The sequence below is a fragment of the Rattus rattus genome, chromosome 14, assembly GCF_011064425.1.
Source record: "Rattus rattus isolate New Zealand chromosome 14, Rrattus_CSIRO_v1, whole genome shotgun sequence".
Lineage (NCBI taxonomy): Eukaryota > Metazoa > Chordata > Mammalia > Rodentia > Muridae > Rattus > Rattus rattus.
In genome coordinates this window covers 65,838,079-65,852,175 of record NC_046167.1, presented here as the reverse complement: position 1 = coordinate 65,852,175, position 14,097 = coordinate 65,838,079, and the positions used below count along the sequence as shown (strand labels likewise).

The 14,097-nt window shown below is 46.2% G+C and overlaps 1 protein-coding gene across 1 annotated transcript in view; it reads left to right on the top strand.

Moving 5' to 3' along the window:
• Nucleotides 1–14,097, top strand: part of Kif13a (kinesin family member 13A) — a 184,538-nt gene that overhangs the window by 66,050 nt on the left and 104,391 nt on the right. The window contains exon 3 of the mRNA XM_032885303.1: nt 2,295–2,307. Within this exon, the coding sequence (XP_032741194.1) occupies nt 2,295–2,307 (13 nt within the window). The remainder of the gene's footprint in view (nt 1–2,294; nt 2,308–14,097) is intronic.

Here is a 14,097-nt window from a genome sequence, read left to right as displayed (position 1 = left end):
GTTCACTGTAGTTAAACAGGGCGTTGTGCGGTCGGTCCTCTGTGTCCATTCTAGGTCCTCAGACTCAACGGACTGTACTGACCGTGTAGACGCTTGTGATTGTTCCCCCAACAATTCAGTACAACACCTATTTACCTAGCACTTGTTATGTTAGGTGGTCTAGAGAGGGTTTAGGTGGACAGGAGGGTGTGTGCGGTGGACAGGAGGGTGTGTGCGGGTCATATGCAAGCACTGTACCATTTTATGTAAGGTAGTTGAGCATCCACGGATTTGGGGATCTATCCTCAGGATGCCAAGGGATGGCAGTATTAACTGGGCACATGGTGTTCCATGTGATGGCCTAATATAACCCACGTGACTTTCCCTTGTCAAATAAAGCAGTGGTTTAAAGGGCATTGAAGTAAAGCAGGCAAAAACGAGGTTTCATCAGCAGCACAGTGCGTAAAGCTCTCAGTTTCACTGTCCCTACGCAGACCAGATGCATCCAGCGTTCTCTGCAGAAAACTCAAGCTTTGGGTAGAGAATGAAAACTTCTGGTGTTAAAAGCACCCATGCATTTTTAGCGTGACATCCTCACAGCCTGTCTTGTCCGGAGGGGTGGACTAGCTCATAGGCTCAGACTGGCCCGATAACAACTAGAAATACCAGTTAGACCAGACAAAGAGCTAGAACGCCAAAGTGGAATCCTCACTGTGCCGGAGGTAGGCATAGGCACACCGGCTGACGGCCTTCTGGCTAATTCATGGGCTGCCAGGGAAATGATGCCTCAGTTTCAACACGAGGGGAGTGTCTTCGTTTTTCTTTGCTTACGTTCAGAAGTGTAGAATCGTCCACCCGTCTGAGTCCATGACTTTCTCCGCTTCTGAGCTATGAATATTTCAGGTGGCCCTCGAAGTTCTATGGGGATCGTAGGGCCTCGTGCTGGAGAAGATTCAATGAATTTAAATTAAATTAATTAACCTCTATCCCTTTTCTGAGACATAGTCTTGCTGTGGAGTCCGGGCTGCTCTGGGATTTATGGAGACGAGCTAGGCTGGTCTCAAGCTCGTGCCCGTCGGTCCTCCTGCCTCCTGCTTGTCTCTCTGTACCTGGGCACAGGGAGGATGTACCCACCACACCTCGGCTTAGTCTTCTGATCTCCGTGATCCTGACTGCCATGAAGGCATAGGGAGGGCGCCCCATTTCTCGACAGTCATTCACATTTTTGAATTGATATTATAAGAGCGTGATCAGGAACAACACATCAGGAAAGCCAAGAACTATCCTAGGATCCCATAGCCTAGAAATCAAACTCCAGGTCTGGAATTCCCCATGGAAGGGAAATATTTACAAGGCGTGTCGACCTCACGCTTTCTTGCTTTGTAACCTTCACTTTTCGACGTTTCCCTCAAGTATAAAACATCAATCATTTCCGAATTGTTAACTTGCAAAAATGAACATTCCAGGGCTGAGGCTCAGGGATATTTTTTTCCCAGCACTGAAAAATAAATTAACGTTATAAAAAGTCTTACGTGAGTGGTCGATGTTGGGAGGAGGGCAGAACTTGTTTTAAAAGTTCAGTGTTGAAGTAGGTAAAACTTACTATCTAGAATCATGTTTTTAAAATCTGTATCTTCATGTGTATTAGATTATATTTGCCTAACAATGAAAATATAATAATAATATATATATATGTATTTCAACACTAGCTTACGAAAGGTTATCTATAAGGTTGGGGTGTAACTTAGTTCGATGGACAAGACTGGATGTGTACAGGGTAGTTTGTCTCAGTGGTATGGTGCTTGCCTATCATTCGTGAAGCCCCAAGTTTGGTCCCCAGCATCACAGAAGTCAGCTTCGGTGGTACCTACCTATAATTGTAGCAATCAGGTGGCAGAGACAAGGCTCAGAAGTTCAAGGTCATCCTTTGCCATTCCTAGTTCAAGGCCGGCCTGAATTACATGAAACCCTATCCCAAAGAAAAAAAGTGGGAGTCAGGAAGAAAATTTACATGTAAAGCTAGTTTGGAAGAATCCAGCTATGCGCAGGACGGTTATAGGATTTCCGTATCTCCTTCACTACCACCATTTCTTAAAACCATTTAAAACATCCCCTCAATGCATGCCCACAGTGAGAGGTTTATCAGCGCAGGCCGCTAGTTATGTGTGGCTTTCCAGATCCCATTACGAAGTTGCTGAATTTGTTTTTTGTTTTTTTCTTTTCTTTTTCTCTTTCATTGTTTCCCTCTGATGTGGCCATTGTGTTGACAACCTTCTGTGTCTCCGCTATTGAATTTTTTTCTTTTCGTCGTGAAGAAAGCCTCCCAAGGTAAGTGCTGGCGTGGAACTGGGCATCAGCACTGACTTAGTCATCGCAGGAACCTGTGGGTAATTCCTGGCCACCTCGGAACTAAGACTAGCATTCTAATTTAAAATTTAAGCCTGAGTCAGCAGTTCATGTTGGCCCTGATGTAGGCAGCGTGTTTCTTACCCTATGTTGCCAATGTTCTCACCCATTCTTACATTCTCAGAAGATCCTTGAATCTGTAGACCTGCATGCCGGGGAGTGCTTCTGTCCTACTGATCTCTAAAGGAGTTTAGCAAGAAGAAGAAGAAGCAGGTGCTGGCTCATATGCTAAGAGAGATTGGCATAACTGTGCTCAACTCAAGGCACACTAGAGTCATTTGGGAAGAGGGATCTCAACTGAGAAAATGCCCCCATCAGACTGACATTTTTTTAATTCAGAATTGATATGAGAAGGCCCAGCCTATTGTAGGTGGTGCCACCCTTGAGTTGGTGGTCCTGGGTTCTATAAGAAAGCAGGCTGAGCAAGCCGTGAGAGCAAGCCAGGAAGCAGCACCCCTCCATGGCCTCTGCATCAGCTCCTGCTTCTCATGCCGTTCCTTCCTGGATCATAGACTTTTAAGATGTGAGCTGAAACAGACCCCTTCCTTCCCACGTTGCTTTCGGTCATGTTTTACAACAGCAGTAACTAAGACAGTGGTCTTTCTAGAAAGCAGAAGACTAAAAGCAGGTCCTCAGGAATAAAATTTGGTTAACTAGTTACAAACTATCTTCTGTCTTTCCAAGAGGAGTTAATATCTTTGGAAAGGTTTTCCAGACATTCTGATCGAACACCAACTGATTCTGTATGCTGGATCAGAGCTCTTAGCTAATTACAGTGACTGCTAGTCAGAGCTGTCCCCCACTGCCTTGGCCAACTTTTGATGACCTTTTTACTGGTGGAAACCCCAGAGGTTCAAGTATAAATGGCACAGCCATGAGAAGGTATTTGAGTGAGCAGCCCTGAATAAAGGAAAGTGAATTTATCATCAGGGAGCCTTTTGCTGAGTATTAGATGTTTAGTACCACAAGTCACTAGCAAAGTGACCAACCCTAGGTAATGACACTGATTACAACCATGCTATCTAAGATAGAATTAGGGCAAACTTCTTCTCCACATGGTCGGAGTGTAGGACACATGAGAACATGGGAGAAGAGACAAGCTTATTTCCCCTGGAGCTATGAAGAAAACTAACGTAGCTCTTGGATTATGGAAAACTGATAAAATGTTATTTCATGCCTTATAGTTATTGAAGGCATCATTCTTATTATCTTTGGCACTAAGAGTTTGAACTCCAGCAAGGAAGGCATGCACTGAATAAGCAGTAGGAGGTGTCTCAAGAGAGAGGAAGTAGCTAATGTTTCTGAAGGGAGCTGAGCTGATCGTCATTCATGGTCAGATGTGGAGGATCCTGACAGTTGTCCCTGAGTAATTGCTGAGGTGATCATGATTCATAAAATCTACAGTCTTGAAGGTTTTCTGCTCTAGGAAGATACGTGCTCCTTTAGCTATCTGTATCTTTTCTTTGCTCCCAGAGGTTTCAAAGCATACAGTCATCCTGGTAATAAGATAACCTTGTTTCCCACCGAGAAAGCCATGCCACCTTTGGCTGCTCAGAGAAGGAAAAGCATTGAAGTTGACAAGGCACAAGGACATTATGAACAACCACTACTACTTTTTACATGGAACATTCTGGTGCACAGTGCTATGCTAAAAATCATTCCTAAGAATGGCCATGAAATTCTCAAAAGTAATATTAAATCATCATGTTAAAAATATACCCACTTAGTAGCAGATAATCCACTGTATGGGGGTACATTCGGGAAGCCTAAAGGTTGGCCTGAAACCAAGAAAGTGATAAATCAGAGTAAAATATATTAAAGACACAGAGACTTAGGGGATGACTGGCTGTGGGAAGAACAAAAGCGCCATTAATGCTTTGTAAGATGACGAGATCTGTGCGTCAGTGATCAGAGGCCTCAGGGCAGATGGGGTGACTCACCTTAACAGATTACTAAGTAGGAACAACTTGTCCATGAAGCAGACTTGGTCTCGGGTGAGCTGAGCATGTGTGTAATATGAAATCAGTTGTGCTGGGACCATAAATATGTGATGTTCATAGGATAGGAAGTCCCTGTTCTGACCTTGCAGTCAGAAGCGACATACCGGGGGATCAGGGTCACCTCCTCCATCAAGTTCAAGCCCGAGCTTGGGATGCAGACCTAAGTTCAAACCCCAGAACCCACTCATGTGGTGGAAAGAGAAACTGGACTCCCAAAACTCTGTCCTCTGACTTCTACAGGAACACCCTGTCATTCATGTATGCACCCAGATGGATGGATGGATGGATGGATGGATGGATGGATGGATGGATGGATGGATGGATAGATACATATACAAACATACATACATACATACATACATACATACATACATACATACATACATGTGATTACAGGTTTTTAAGCCTGTGCTTGAAGGAGCTGGAAATACAGCAGGGTTAGTGAGGGATAGATTACTAGACCAAGGCCCAGTGGACCCTGGAGGTTTTGTGTATAACGCTCAGGTACAAACAGCTTCGAGTCAGAACAAGGCTGGGGGGCAGCTTTGTGGACAGGCCAAGGTGTTGGGGCTCATTCACATCCTGCGAGAGCTGAAGTCCTTGCTAAATACCCCACACTGAGGTCAGGACAGGGGGTTGAGACCAGGCCTTGGGTGGCATGTAAAGGTAAAACAAAAGAGAATAAGCTGTCGGGTGGATCCTGTCAGGTCCCAAGTTATCGTGTTACAGTGTGGTGGCACTTTCCTGAAATCCCAACACTCAAGGGCTGGGGCAGGCCAACCTGGGCTATGTAGTGAGACTCGTGACCCAGTAGGACAAAACGTAACCTATAATGCCAGCACTCAGAAGGCAGGAGCAGGAGGATCTCCATAAATTCAGAGCTACCTGGTCAGACCAGCCAGAGCTACCTGGTGAGACCCTGACCCTGTCTCAGAAACAAAGGAATCAACAAAAACCAGGAACCAAAACAAACAAATGCACACACCTCCAATCCAGGCACCGTCAAGGACTGAAGTCGTCATAATAAAGCAGTTCCAGGATTCAGGTGCCTGGAAGCCACAGGAAGAAACAGATGTAATCCCATGTCTTTAAGGATTCCACCACCACCTCTAAAAACAACGTCTAACCCTGAAGGTGTGTCTCAGTGTGCACAAGGTTCCATCCTTAGCGATACAAAACAAAGCAAAAACACAAAATGAAAGGTATATTCAGAGATAAAGAAGGTACACACAGGTAGGAATAGAGACCCACAAATGCTTCTGATATCACATGGTTAGGTCCAAACTATGAACGCACTTGTTATGTTTAAGGAGATTAAACAATAAAGTCAGAGTGCACAATGTCAGCAAGAAATGGATATTACATAACTCAGAAACCCACAACCCGGCAAAAATTCTCAGTCCGAAAAGCCCAGAGCCTAAATTGTAAGTTTAGTGCTAAGACTCTGTACCAGGTTGGATCAGGCCGGTGAACCTCGGCTAGTAGATAATATTTAAATGAGCTTCGAGAGAGACAGGGTTTGGAGACAACTGAAGACCCACTTCTTTTTTTTTTTTTTTAAATAAACTTGGACCTTCTGTTCCTCAGAAAACCAATGTAAGCTGCAAATCTGGGATGCTTTCAGAAGGTATCGGGAGGAGGCAGCCGTGGCTCTGTGGCTCTAGGATGACCTTTCAGAGGGGAAGCTTGGAGGCAAGATTTAAGAGTAGACGACAGAGTGCTCTATTAAAATGTTCTCCTCTGGTCTTGCCAAGACTGAACACCTAGTGAACGTGATTGTTGGGGGGAAGGCGGTAATGGGGGGAGGATGGGGAGGGGAAGCCAATAAAATGGGAGGAGGAGGGTTGGGGGATGTTGGCCCAGAAACTGGGAAGGAGAATAACAATTGAAATGTAAAAAAGAAATACTCAAGTTAATAAAGATTAAAAAAAAAATAAAGATTAAAAAAAAATGTTCTCCTCTGCCAGTGACTACGTTAAGCGTAAAGAAAAGTGGTATGCTGGGACAAATATTTAGGAATAACCAATAAATGATTTGTATCCAAACTATACCAAGGTCCCTTAAATCGAAAGGAAGGAAGGAAGGAAGGAAGGAAGGAAGGAAAGAAAGAAAGAAAGAAAGAAAGAAAGAAAGAAAGAAAGAAAGGAAGAAAGGAAGGAAAAGAAAAGACAGACTCAGCTTAAAAATGGACAAAAATATCTGAATAGACATTTCTCCAAAGAGGATGCACAGGTGTCCAATGAACAAATAAATAATCTAGTAAGGGCACCCTCATGTCGGTAGATGCCACCACACACTATGGGATGCCTACCAAATCAAAGTCTCACCAAATCAAAACGAAGGCTGGGTAGCAGCAGGAACTCTGCCATCGATGGCAAAACGAGGCAGACGGTGTAGGCGTTCTGGAGGGCAGTCCTCAGCTTCCGAAGAACCTAATTGTGTTCTGAGCACAGGAACCCAGTGGTGGAGCTTCCGGGTAGTTACCCAGGCCAATTGAAAGTTTGTATCTACTATGCACAAGTGTCTCTGGCAGTTGGATTCATGATTGCTAACTCCTAACGCCGTGATGCCTGCCAGCAGGGGAGTGGATAGGAAGTTCCGGTATCATCTCTTGATACAGTATCATTCAAGGATAGAGGAGAAACGAGCTACCCACCCCACAAAAGAAAGGCTGGGGGAACCGTCAGTGCATGGCAATGCGTAGAAAAGGCCAACCTGAGGAGGTTAGGAGCAGTGCTCTAAGGTCCCATTATTAATCCATCATATTCTGAAGTAGGTGAAAGTTCATGGCAATAAAAAAATACAGTGGCTCCTCAGGGTGGCGCCCACAGCCGGACAAGCTTCTCAGTGAAGCAAGGAATGACAGACAAGTGAGCTGGAGCAGGGCCTGCCCCCTTGCTGATGGCCAGAACCACAGACAGAGAATGAGCCCCCAAACAGAAATTGGTGTGTGGCTTATCTTTTGGATTTGTCTGTCTGGTAAGAGTTTATAAGTCAGATACTGCCCACCTACCTACCCTTTAATACTCTGGCATGATGTGCACTCCGTGGTGTTTGTGGGAGCAAGGTGTGTTTCCCTCAAGAACGGCAGCACCTTAGACAGTCATGGAGACACTGGTCTGTGCACCTGTAGATAAAGAAGAAAGCCTTTGTTTTATAAGCACCAAGGTACGAGAGGTGTGTCCGTCTGTCATCGTGCAAAGGTAGTATTGTGATTACTTCTTGATTGAGCCATATTTGATAAACTGGATTTTGGCACAAACTGGTATTCAAGGAAAGGAAAGGTGGTTGTATCTGCTGTGTTTTATTGGGCAAGTTAATAAGGAAGGAGGCATCTGGGAAGAAGTAAAAATCTGCTAACCATGTTGTTTAGGTCCTATCTGTTTTTAGTCCATTTGCTCATTGTAAGTTTATGAGCAAACAGCCCCTTATAGCATACCGTAAATTTTATCTTAATATTTCAATCTCATGAATTAAATTTATCTTCAGTTTTTAGAAACATCGAGAGGAGGCTCAAACGCTGGGCTTCACATATGCCAGGCAATCGCTTTAGCAGTGAGCTGTGCCCCTGCCCAAGTAGTCAGCACTTCCCAAAGCCCACATTGGTTAAAGGAGCTCATTGATGACCCAGGTTCAGTGGTGCGTGTGTGTAATACCAGAACTCGGGAGTTCATGGCAGGAGATCAAGAGTTTAAAGCTAGCCTGGGCTACATAGTAAGACCCTGTCTCCCAAAAGCAAAGGTATGTCGCTCAACACACCAAAAGCTGGCTTTCCACATTTCTCAGGGAGGAAGGAGGGAGTCTGTACAGCTCTGCCATCTGAGATTTGGTTTTGTTCCGTCCGGTCTTTGGTTCTGTGATAGCCTCCTGCTGCCTCTTCTGCTGTGCTGAGAATAAAGTATCGAGCAGGCTTTTGAGCACGCATTCTGCGGCTCTTGTGGCTTGAGCCGTTTAGTAAGTGTGAAATACACAGCGGATTGCTAAGGTTTCATACAAGGGTGAGAGGAAAGCATGTAGCACAAATATTTTGGCTATGCTAGGTTAATTAAAATATGTTACCAAAGCCAAATTGTCTTCCTTTTGCTTAAGAATATGTCACGAGGGGTTGGGGATTTAGCTCAGTGGTAGAGCGCTTGCCTAGCAAGCGCAAGGCCCTGGGTTCGGTCCCCAGCTCTGAAAAATAGAAAAGAAAAAAAAAAAAAGAATATGTCACGAACGCCGTGTAAATTACATACATGGCTCCCATTGCCGCTGTGTGGGACCGAGCTGAAGAACTACGTGGCTTGGATGGTGCGTCTCAGCCACAAGCACCTGCTCTTAGCTTTCACTGGTCTCCTTCCTTCCTGGGTCTGGGTCTTGGGTTTCTGCTGCCTTGTCTCAATGGCAGCCTACCCTTCCCATCTACCTATGTCCCCCTGCAGTGGTCAGAGCCTCAGTCTCTGCTCCAGGGAACTCAGTGTGGCTATCAGACATGCAAGGTGTTTTAAGTAACAGACAGTGGGTTAGTCTGCATACAGTCTGCCAACACTTCAGTCTTCCTGACCTCACAGAGAGGAAAGCTCAGGGCTAACACGGACCCTCAGGATGACGAGTATTTGTATGTAAAGTCTCCAGAGGCAGAGCGTTGGGGTGAGAATTGTGATGTACGTAAGGGCAGAAATAAGGAAGCGATTGATGTGTTAGGAAGTAGTGAGGGCTGGGAGGGTAACTCAGTGGGGAGCCTCTGTCTGGTGCACAGGAGTCCCTAGGTTCAGTCCTCAGTAGTGGGCGGGGGTCGGGGTCTGGGTTGAGGGATGGGGGATGAAGGTGTCGAGTTGCACACTCTCCAGTTAGTGTAGGGTACGTGAAAGGAAATGTCGAGTGTTAAAAACCGAGAGAAATGGCAGCTTATAGAGAACCTACGGTCAGATCTTAATCTGGGAGGTCGGAAAGATTATTTGGGATTTTCATGTACTCGGGTCATATAAGCAGTAGCATGCATGCAAGAAAGTGACCTGGCTGCAGATGCAAGGTACTCCAGTGATGAGAACACAGGGTAGGCAGCAGGGCTGGCCTGTCGCACTGGGATTGCCTTGTGCTGGCCTGCTCATGCCAGGTTGACGGGGCAGTGACACCCTAAAGTGCTCAGTGCTTTGAGACAACAACAGTCTGTCTCTCTAAAGTTAGCGGCAGTCCAGGTCGGCAGGCCGGCTGTGGCTTTAGCGTGGACTCCAGTCTGAAGGATCCGCTGCCATCTGGGACTTTCTGGTGCTGTGGCTTACAATCCCACTACCTGCAGCCACACTTTGCTCAAATACACGTGGCCAAAAGCAGTGATGTGGACAACCTGGTGTCAGTAGGATGAGAAATTATATCCCCTTCTGCAGGTCCGACAGGTCACAGGGCCATGGTGGGAGCACATAACCCTCTCAAGCAGGGCAGGGAATCATTTGGGTAGCAGCACAATTCTGTCGCACTCTGTCATTCTAATGCATTTTATTTTTTTTTTCCAAAAGACCTTCAGAAACAGAACACTGTGTATTTTTGTCTTGACTTTTGTTTAGACTATTCCCCTCTCACCCGTTTTGTGCCTGGCTTCATTCAGAGTCAGTTATCCTCGCTGTGTTCTGTGGCCAAGGATGCCCAACGGATTCAGATGTTGGGATACCAAGTTGCACACTTCTCAGCTCCCAAAGGGAAAATCATTATCTCCCCTGACTCTCAGCCATGATCCATCTTGCTAGCCAGAACAGTGAGAGCTCTCTGGACCAGGGGAAGCATCTGGAGTCCTGCCTCAGGCTTCCCCAGCAGGGTAGATCCAACCCTCCACCCTTTCCTGTGTCTGCAACCTCTGGGCTACCTTAAGTCCTTAGAGTCTGAGGACCTGGTTTCTGGAAGCCAGCTAGTTTCGTCTTCTCTGGCAGTACGTGCCGGGCTTTATCCCACAGGGTGTGGAAAGCACAGAAGGTGAGCTGTCTGGAACCAGGTCTAAATACCTCCCATAGTGATTGATGTCAGGGTGAGTTTTAGTCGTCCTTTTGCGATTGGCAGTGGCAGCCATTTGTCAAGATGGCGGACAAGGCTGCAAACCGCAAGCTCAGACAATGGCTGCTTTCATCGGTGTTTGTTAGAGGAACAGCCCGTGTTTGGAAACACCCATGCTGCCTTTCTGAGTGCACGGTGAGAGAAGGTTCATCTCTATTTCTCAATTAATGAGAGAACCAAAATAGAACGCAGAGGACACGTGGCACCTGCACCCCACCCTCAGCAGTGAAGCAGATGCTGGGAGAGACTGATAAAGACGTAAACGTGAACTGAACAGAGTATGCGAAGGAGTCGGGATTGAGTTCCTGCTTCGTTGAGTTCCGCACCTCACCGCTGGTTTGCACATACCCAGTGTTAAGCAGAAGCCCTGTGAGGTCCTGGCACGGGGTTCCTATTTTCAGATATCCTTTTTGATTGATGGCAATATGGATGAGTTCCTGAGAGACGTCTTCCCTCTTCCCTCTTAGAACGCTGAGTCCCCCATCTAAGCTACTTACTTGCTGGAAGTGTAGTTTTATCCTGTGGTCAATCGATGAGGTTCCCTGAGCTCGGGGCAATGCCTTATCTCTCATAGGTGTATGGCAGATGCTGTTAGCTGCATTGAATCCTCAGCCAGTCAGGGCTGACTGTGGAACCCAAGACATTGTTTGGCCTGTAGTTACAAGCGTGTGTGAAGGGAATGATTAATTACACTGTGAAAAGACAGCGTTGACTTGACAGACTTTTAAAAGGAAGGGAGGTCTGTCAGCAAAGCTGACTAGTAAGGCTGGCGGCTCTGGTATTTCTCTTCCTGGCCCACAGCAGCTATGTTCAGGTGCAGGCTGAATTTTGTGTTGGACCAGCGACTTCTACAAACAGTAGCAGTGAGGGCAAACCTGGGCTCAAGCAGGCTCCTGTACAGTTGCAGTCCAGGATTTCTAAGTAAGCTTTAACTTAAAATAATTAATAATAATAATAATAATAATAATAATAATAATAATAATAAGCCAGCATATATTTGTCATACATAGTAATGGGTAACTGTTTTATAATAATTCTGATGATAGGAGAGAGGAAAGTGAGAAAATTATTGACAGTGCCCACGTGGGATGGGATATAGAGTGTTCCTGTCTTTTGGTGTGACAGTTTCATAATGCCGTGTGGTGAAATGCGGGCAGGCCAGAAACATCTTTCTTATAGTCACAAAGTTACAAAAGAAAGAAAGGAAAGAGGGAAGGAAGGAAGGAAGAGAAGAAGGAAGGAAGGAAGGAAGACAGACAGACAGACAGACAAAGTAGGACCCCAGCTAGCCTGTTTCCCCGACATCCTGAGACATTGAGGTTTACAGAGTGATCTTTGCCTCAGATTCCAGATAGCGCAGGATGGGCAGTGAATGGCAGCTGGGTCTCCAGATGTGAACACAGGGTTCATAGTTCAAAAGAGGCGATGAAGCCAGGGTAGAGGGAAGAGATTGTTCTCTCATCCAAAGCAGAGGGATTCCACATGGAGCCGACTCCTTAAGCATTGTAAATTTGGGAGCTAGGAAGTCATGTGGTTTGCACTGGTGTTTTCTGAACAGAGCAGCAACGCTTCTGCACACGAACTTTAACAAAAGGACTTTATATTTGTGCGTGGATATTTAACTCAGTGAATCCTGAGCCCTCCCCTCCCCTGGTAAGGATGGAAGAAACAAGTGGGCACAGTTTCTAGACCAGGGAGGCTCCTAGTGAGATGAGGTCGTGAAGCAGGGAAGTCGGTGCCTGGTCCATAATCAACATTCTACACGGTGTGTCTGTGGAGAGACCAGCCATGCATAGTGTCCTGTCACGCCCTTAGCATTCTGCAGCAGCCATTTTGCTGGTTGGCACTGTGTACTGGCGGGACGGAGCTCCAGACTTAGAAAACCCGGAGGAGGGAAGATTCGCTTCACAGAGAGGAAGGCAGGGAAGCAATACAGGAGGTGAACTGGGTAAAGAATGCATGGTGCTCACTGGACTGGGAAGAGGAGGGCACTTCAGCAAGAGCTTTATTTGGGCTTATCGTTTGAGGGCGTAGAGTGAGGCAGGAGGGCCGGGCGGCTGGTCACATTGTGTCTGTCCACAGTCAGAAAGCAGAGAGGAAGTGGGGCCAGAATAAGACGGCTGTAAGTCCTACCCCCAGTGACACACTTCTCCAATGAGTCCCTACCTCCTAAAGCTTCCACAGCCTTCTAAAACGGCCTTCAGCTGAGGACCAAGTGTAGAGAGCTGTGAGGGGACATTTCTCATTCAGACCACAATGGGAAAGCTCACTCACTTTCCCTTTCCCCTTCCGGGTCATTGGTCGAGGTGGCAGAGAGGAGGTGGCCAGTCCTTACAGATGGATAAGGAAGGAAGAATCGGAGAATTTGTAAGCACAAAAATCGTGTCTATGGGGAAATGCAAGTCTTGTCTTTCCTCCAGTGGAAGTGAAAAGGGTCTTCAGCAATGTCAGTATTGGTGAAGTATTCACCCGAGATGATCCGTGCTGTTGTTTTAAGTGGCCATTATGTGTGAGTACACAGATTCCCAAGATTCTTCAGTCAAGAGAGAATTCACTGTCTCAGTCAGGGTCTACTGTTTGCCGTGATGAAACACCAGGACCAAAAGCAGCTTGGAGAGGAAAGGCTTTATTTGACTTACACTTCCACATCATAGTCCATCACTGAAGGAAGTCGGGACGAGAACTCACACAGGGCAGGAACCTAGGAGGGGGAGCTGATGCAGAGGCCATGGAGGGGTGCTGCTTCCTGGCTTGCTCCCCATGGCTTGCTTATCTTGCTTTCTTTCAGAACCCAGGACCACCAGCTCAGGGCTGGCACCACCCCCAGGGGGCTGGGCCCTCCCCCATCAGTCACTAATTAGGAAAATGCCCCACAGGCTTGCCTCTAGCCTGATCTATGGAGTCATTTTCTCCATTGAGGCTCCCCCCTCTCTAGCTGTGTTAAGCTGACATAAAACTGGACAGCACATCCACCAAGAAGCTGTTGTAGAGTAAAATATAAATTCCTTTTGTTTGATGACTCATAAAGTGTGAGAGCAGAGCCCTTGACCTTTTAATAAATGATAATATACCAGAACAAAGGGAACCATGCATGGAGATGTGTGCCTACGCGTGCCCAAATGCAATTAGGCAGGCATGGAGTTCCCAGTAATTAGAAGTGTTCTTCAACTGCTGAAGATTCCAGGGGTGAAGCTGCTTGCTGCCAAGCCTGATGTTATGAGTGTAAGACCCAGGGCCCAGGTCTTTACCAAAAGGAAAACGCTGACACTACAAGCCATTCTCCAGCCTCCATATGTGCCATATTCTACATGAGACTGCACACCTATCATACATATCCATTATCATCACCATCATCACCATCCCCACCATCATCATCACCACCATCACCATCATCACCACCATCATCACCACCACCATCACCATCACCATCATCATCACCATCATCACCATTGTCACCATCACCACCACCACCATCACCATCACCATCATCACCATCATCAACACCACCATTATCACCATCACCACCATCACCATCATCATTATCACCATCACCATCATCACCATATATTAAGAAATTTTTTAAAAGAAGTATTCTCAGTAAAGGTTTCACAAAGGAGGGACATCTAAGACAGCATTGAAAAAGTTAAAGGAGAATTGAAACAGGCTTTGATTCAGGTAGCAAAAATGG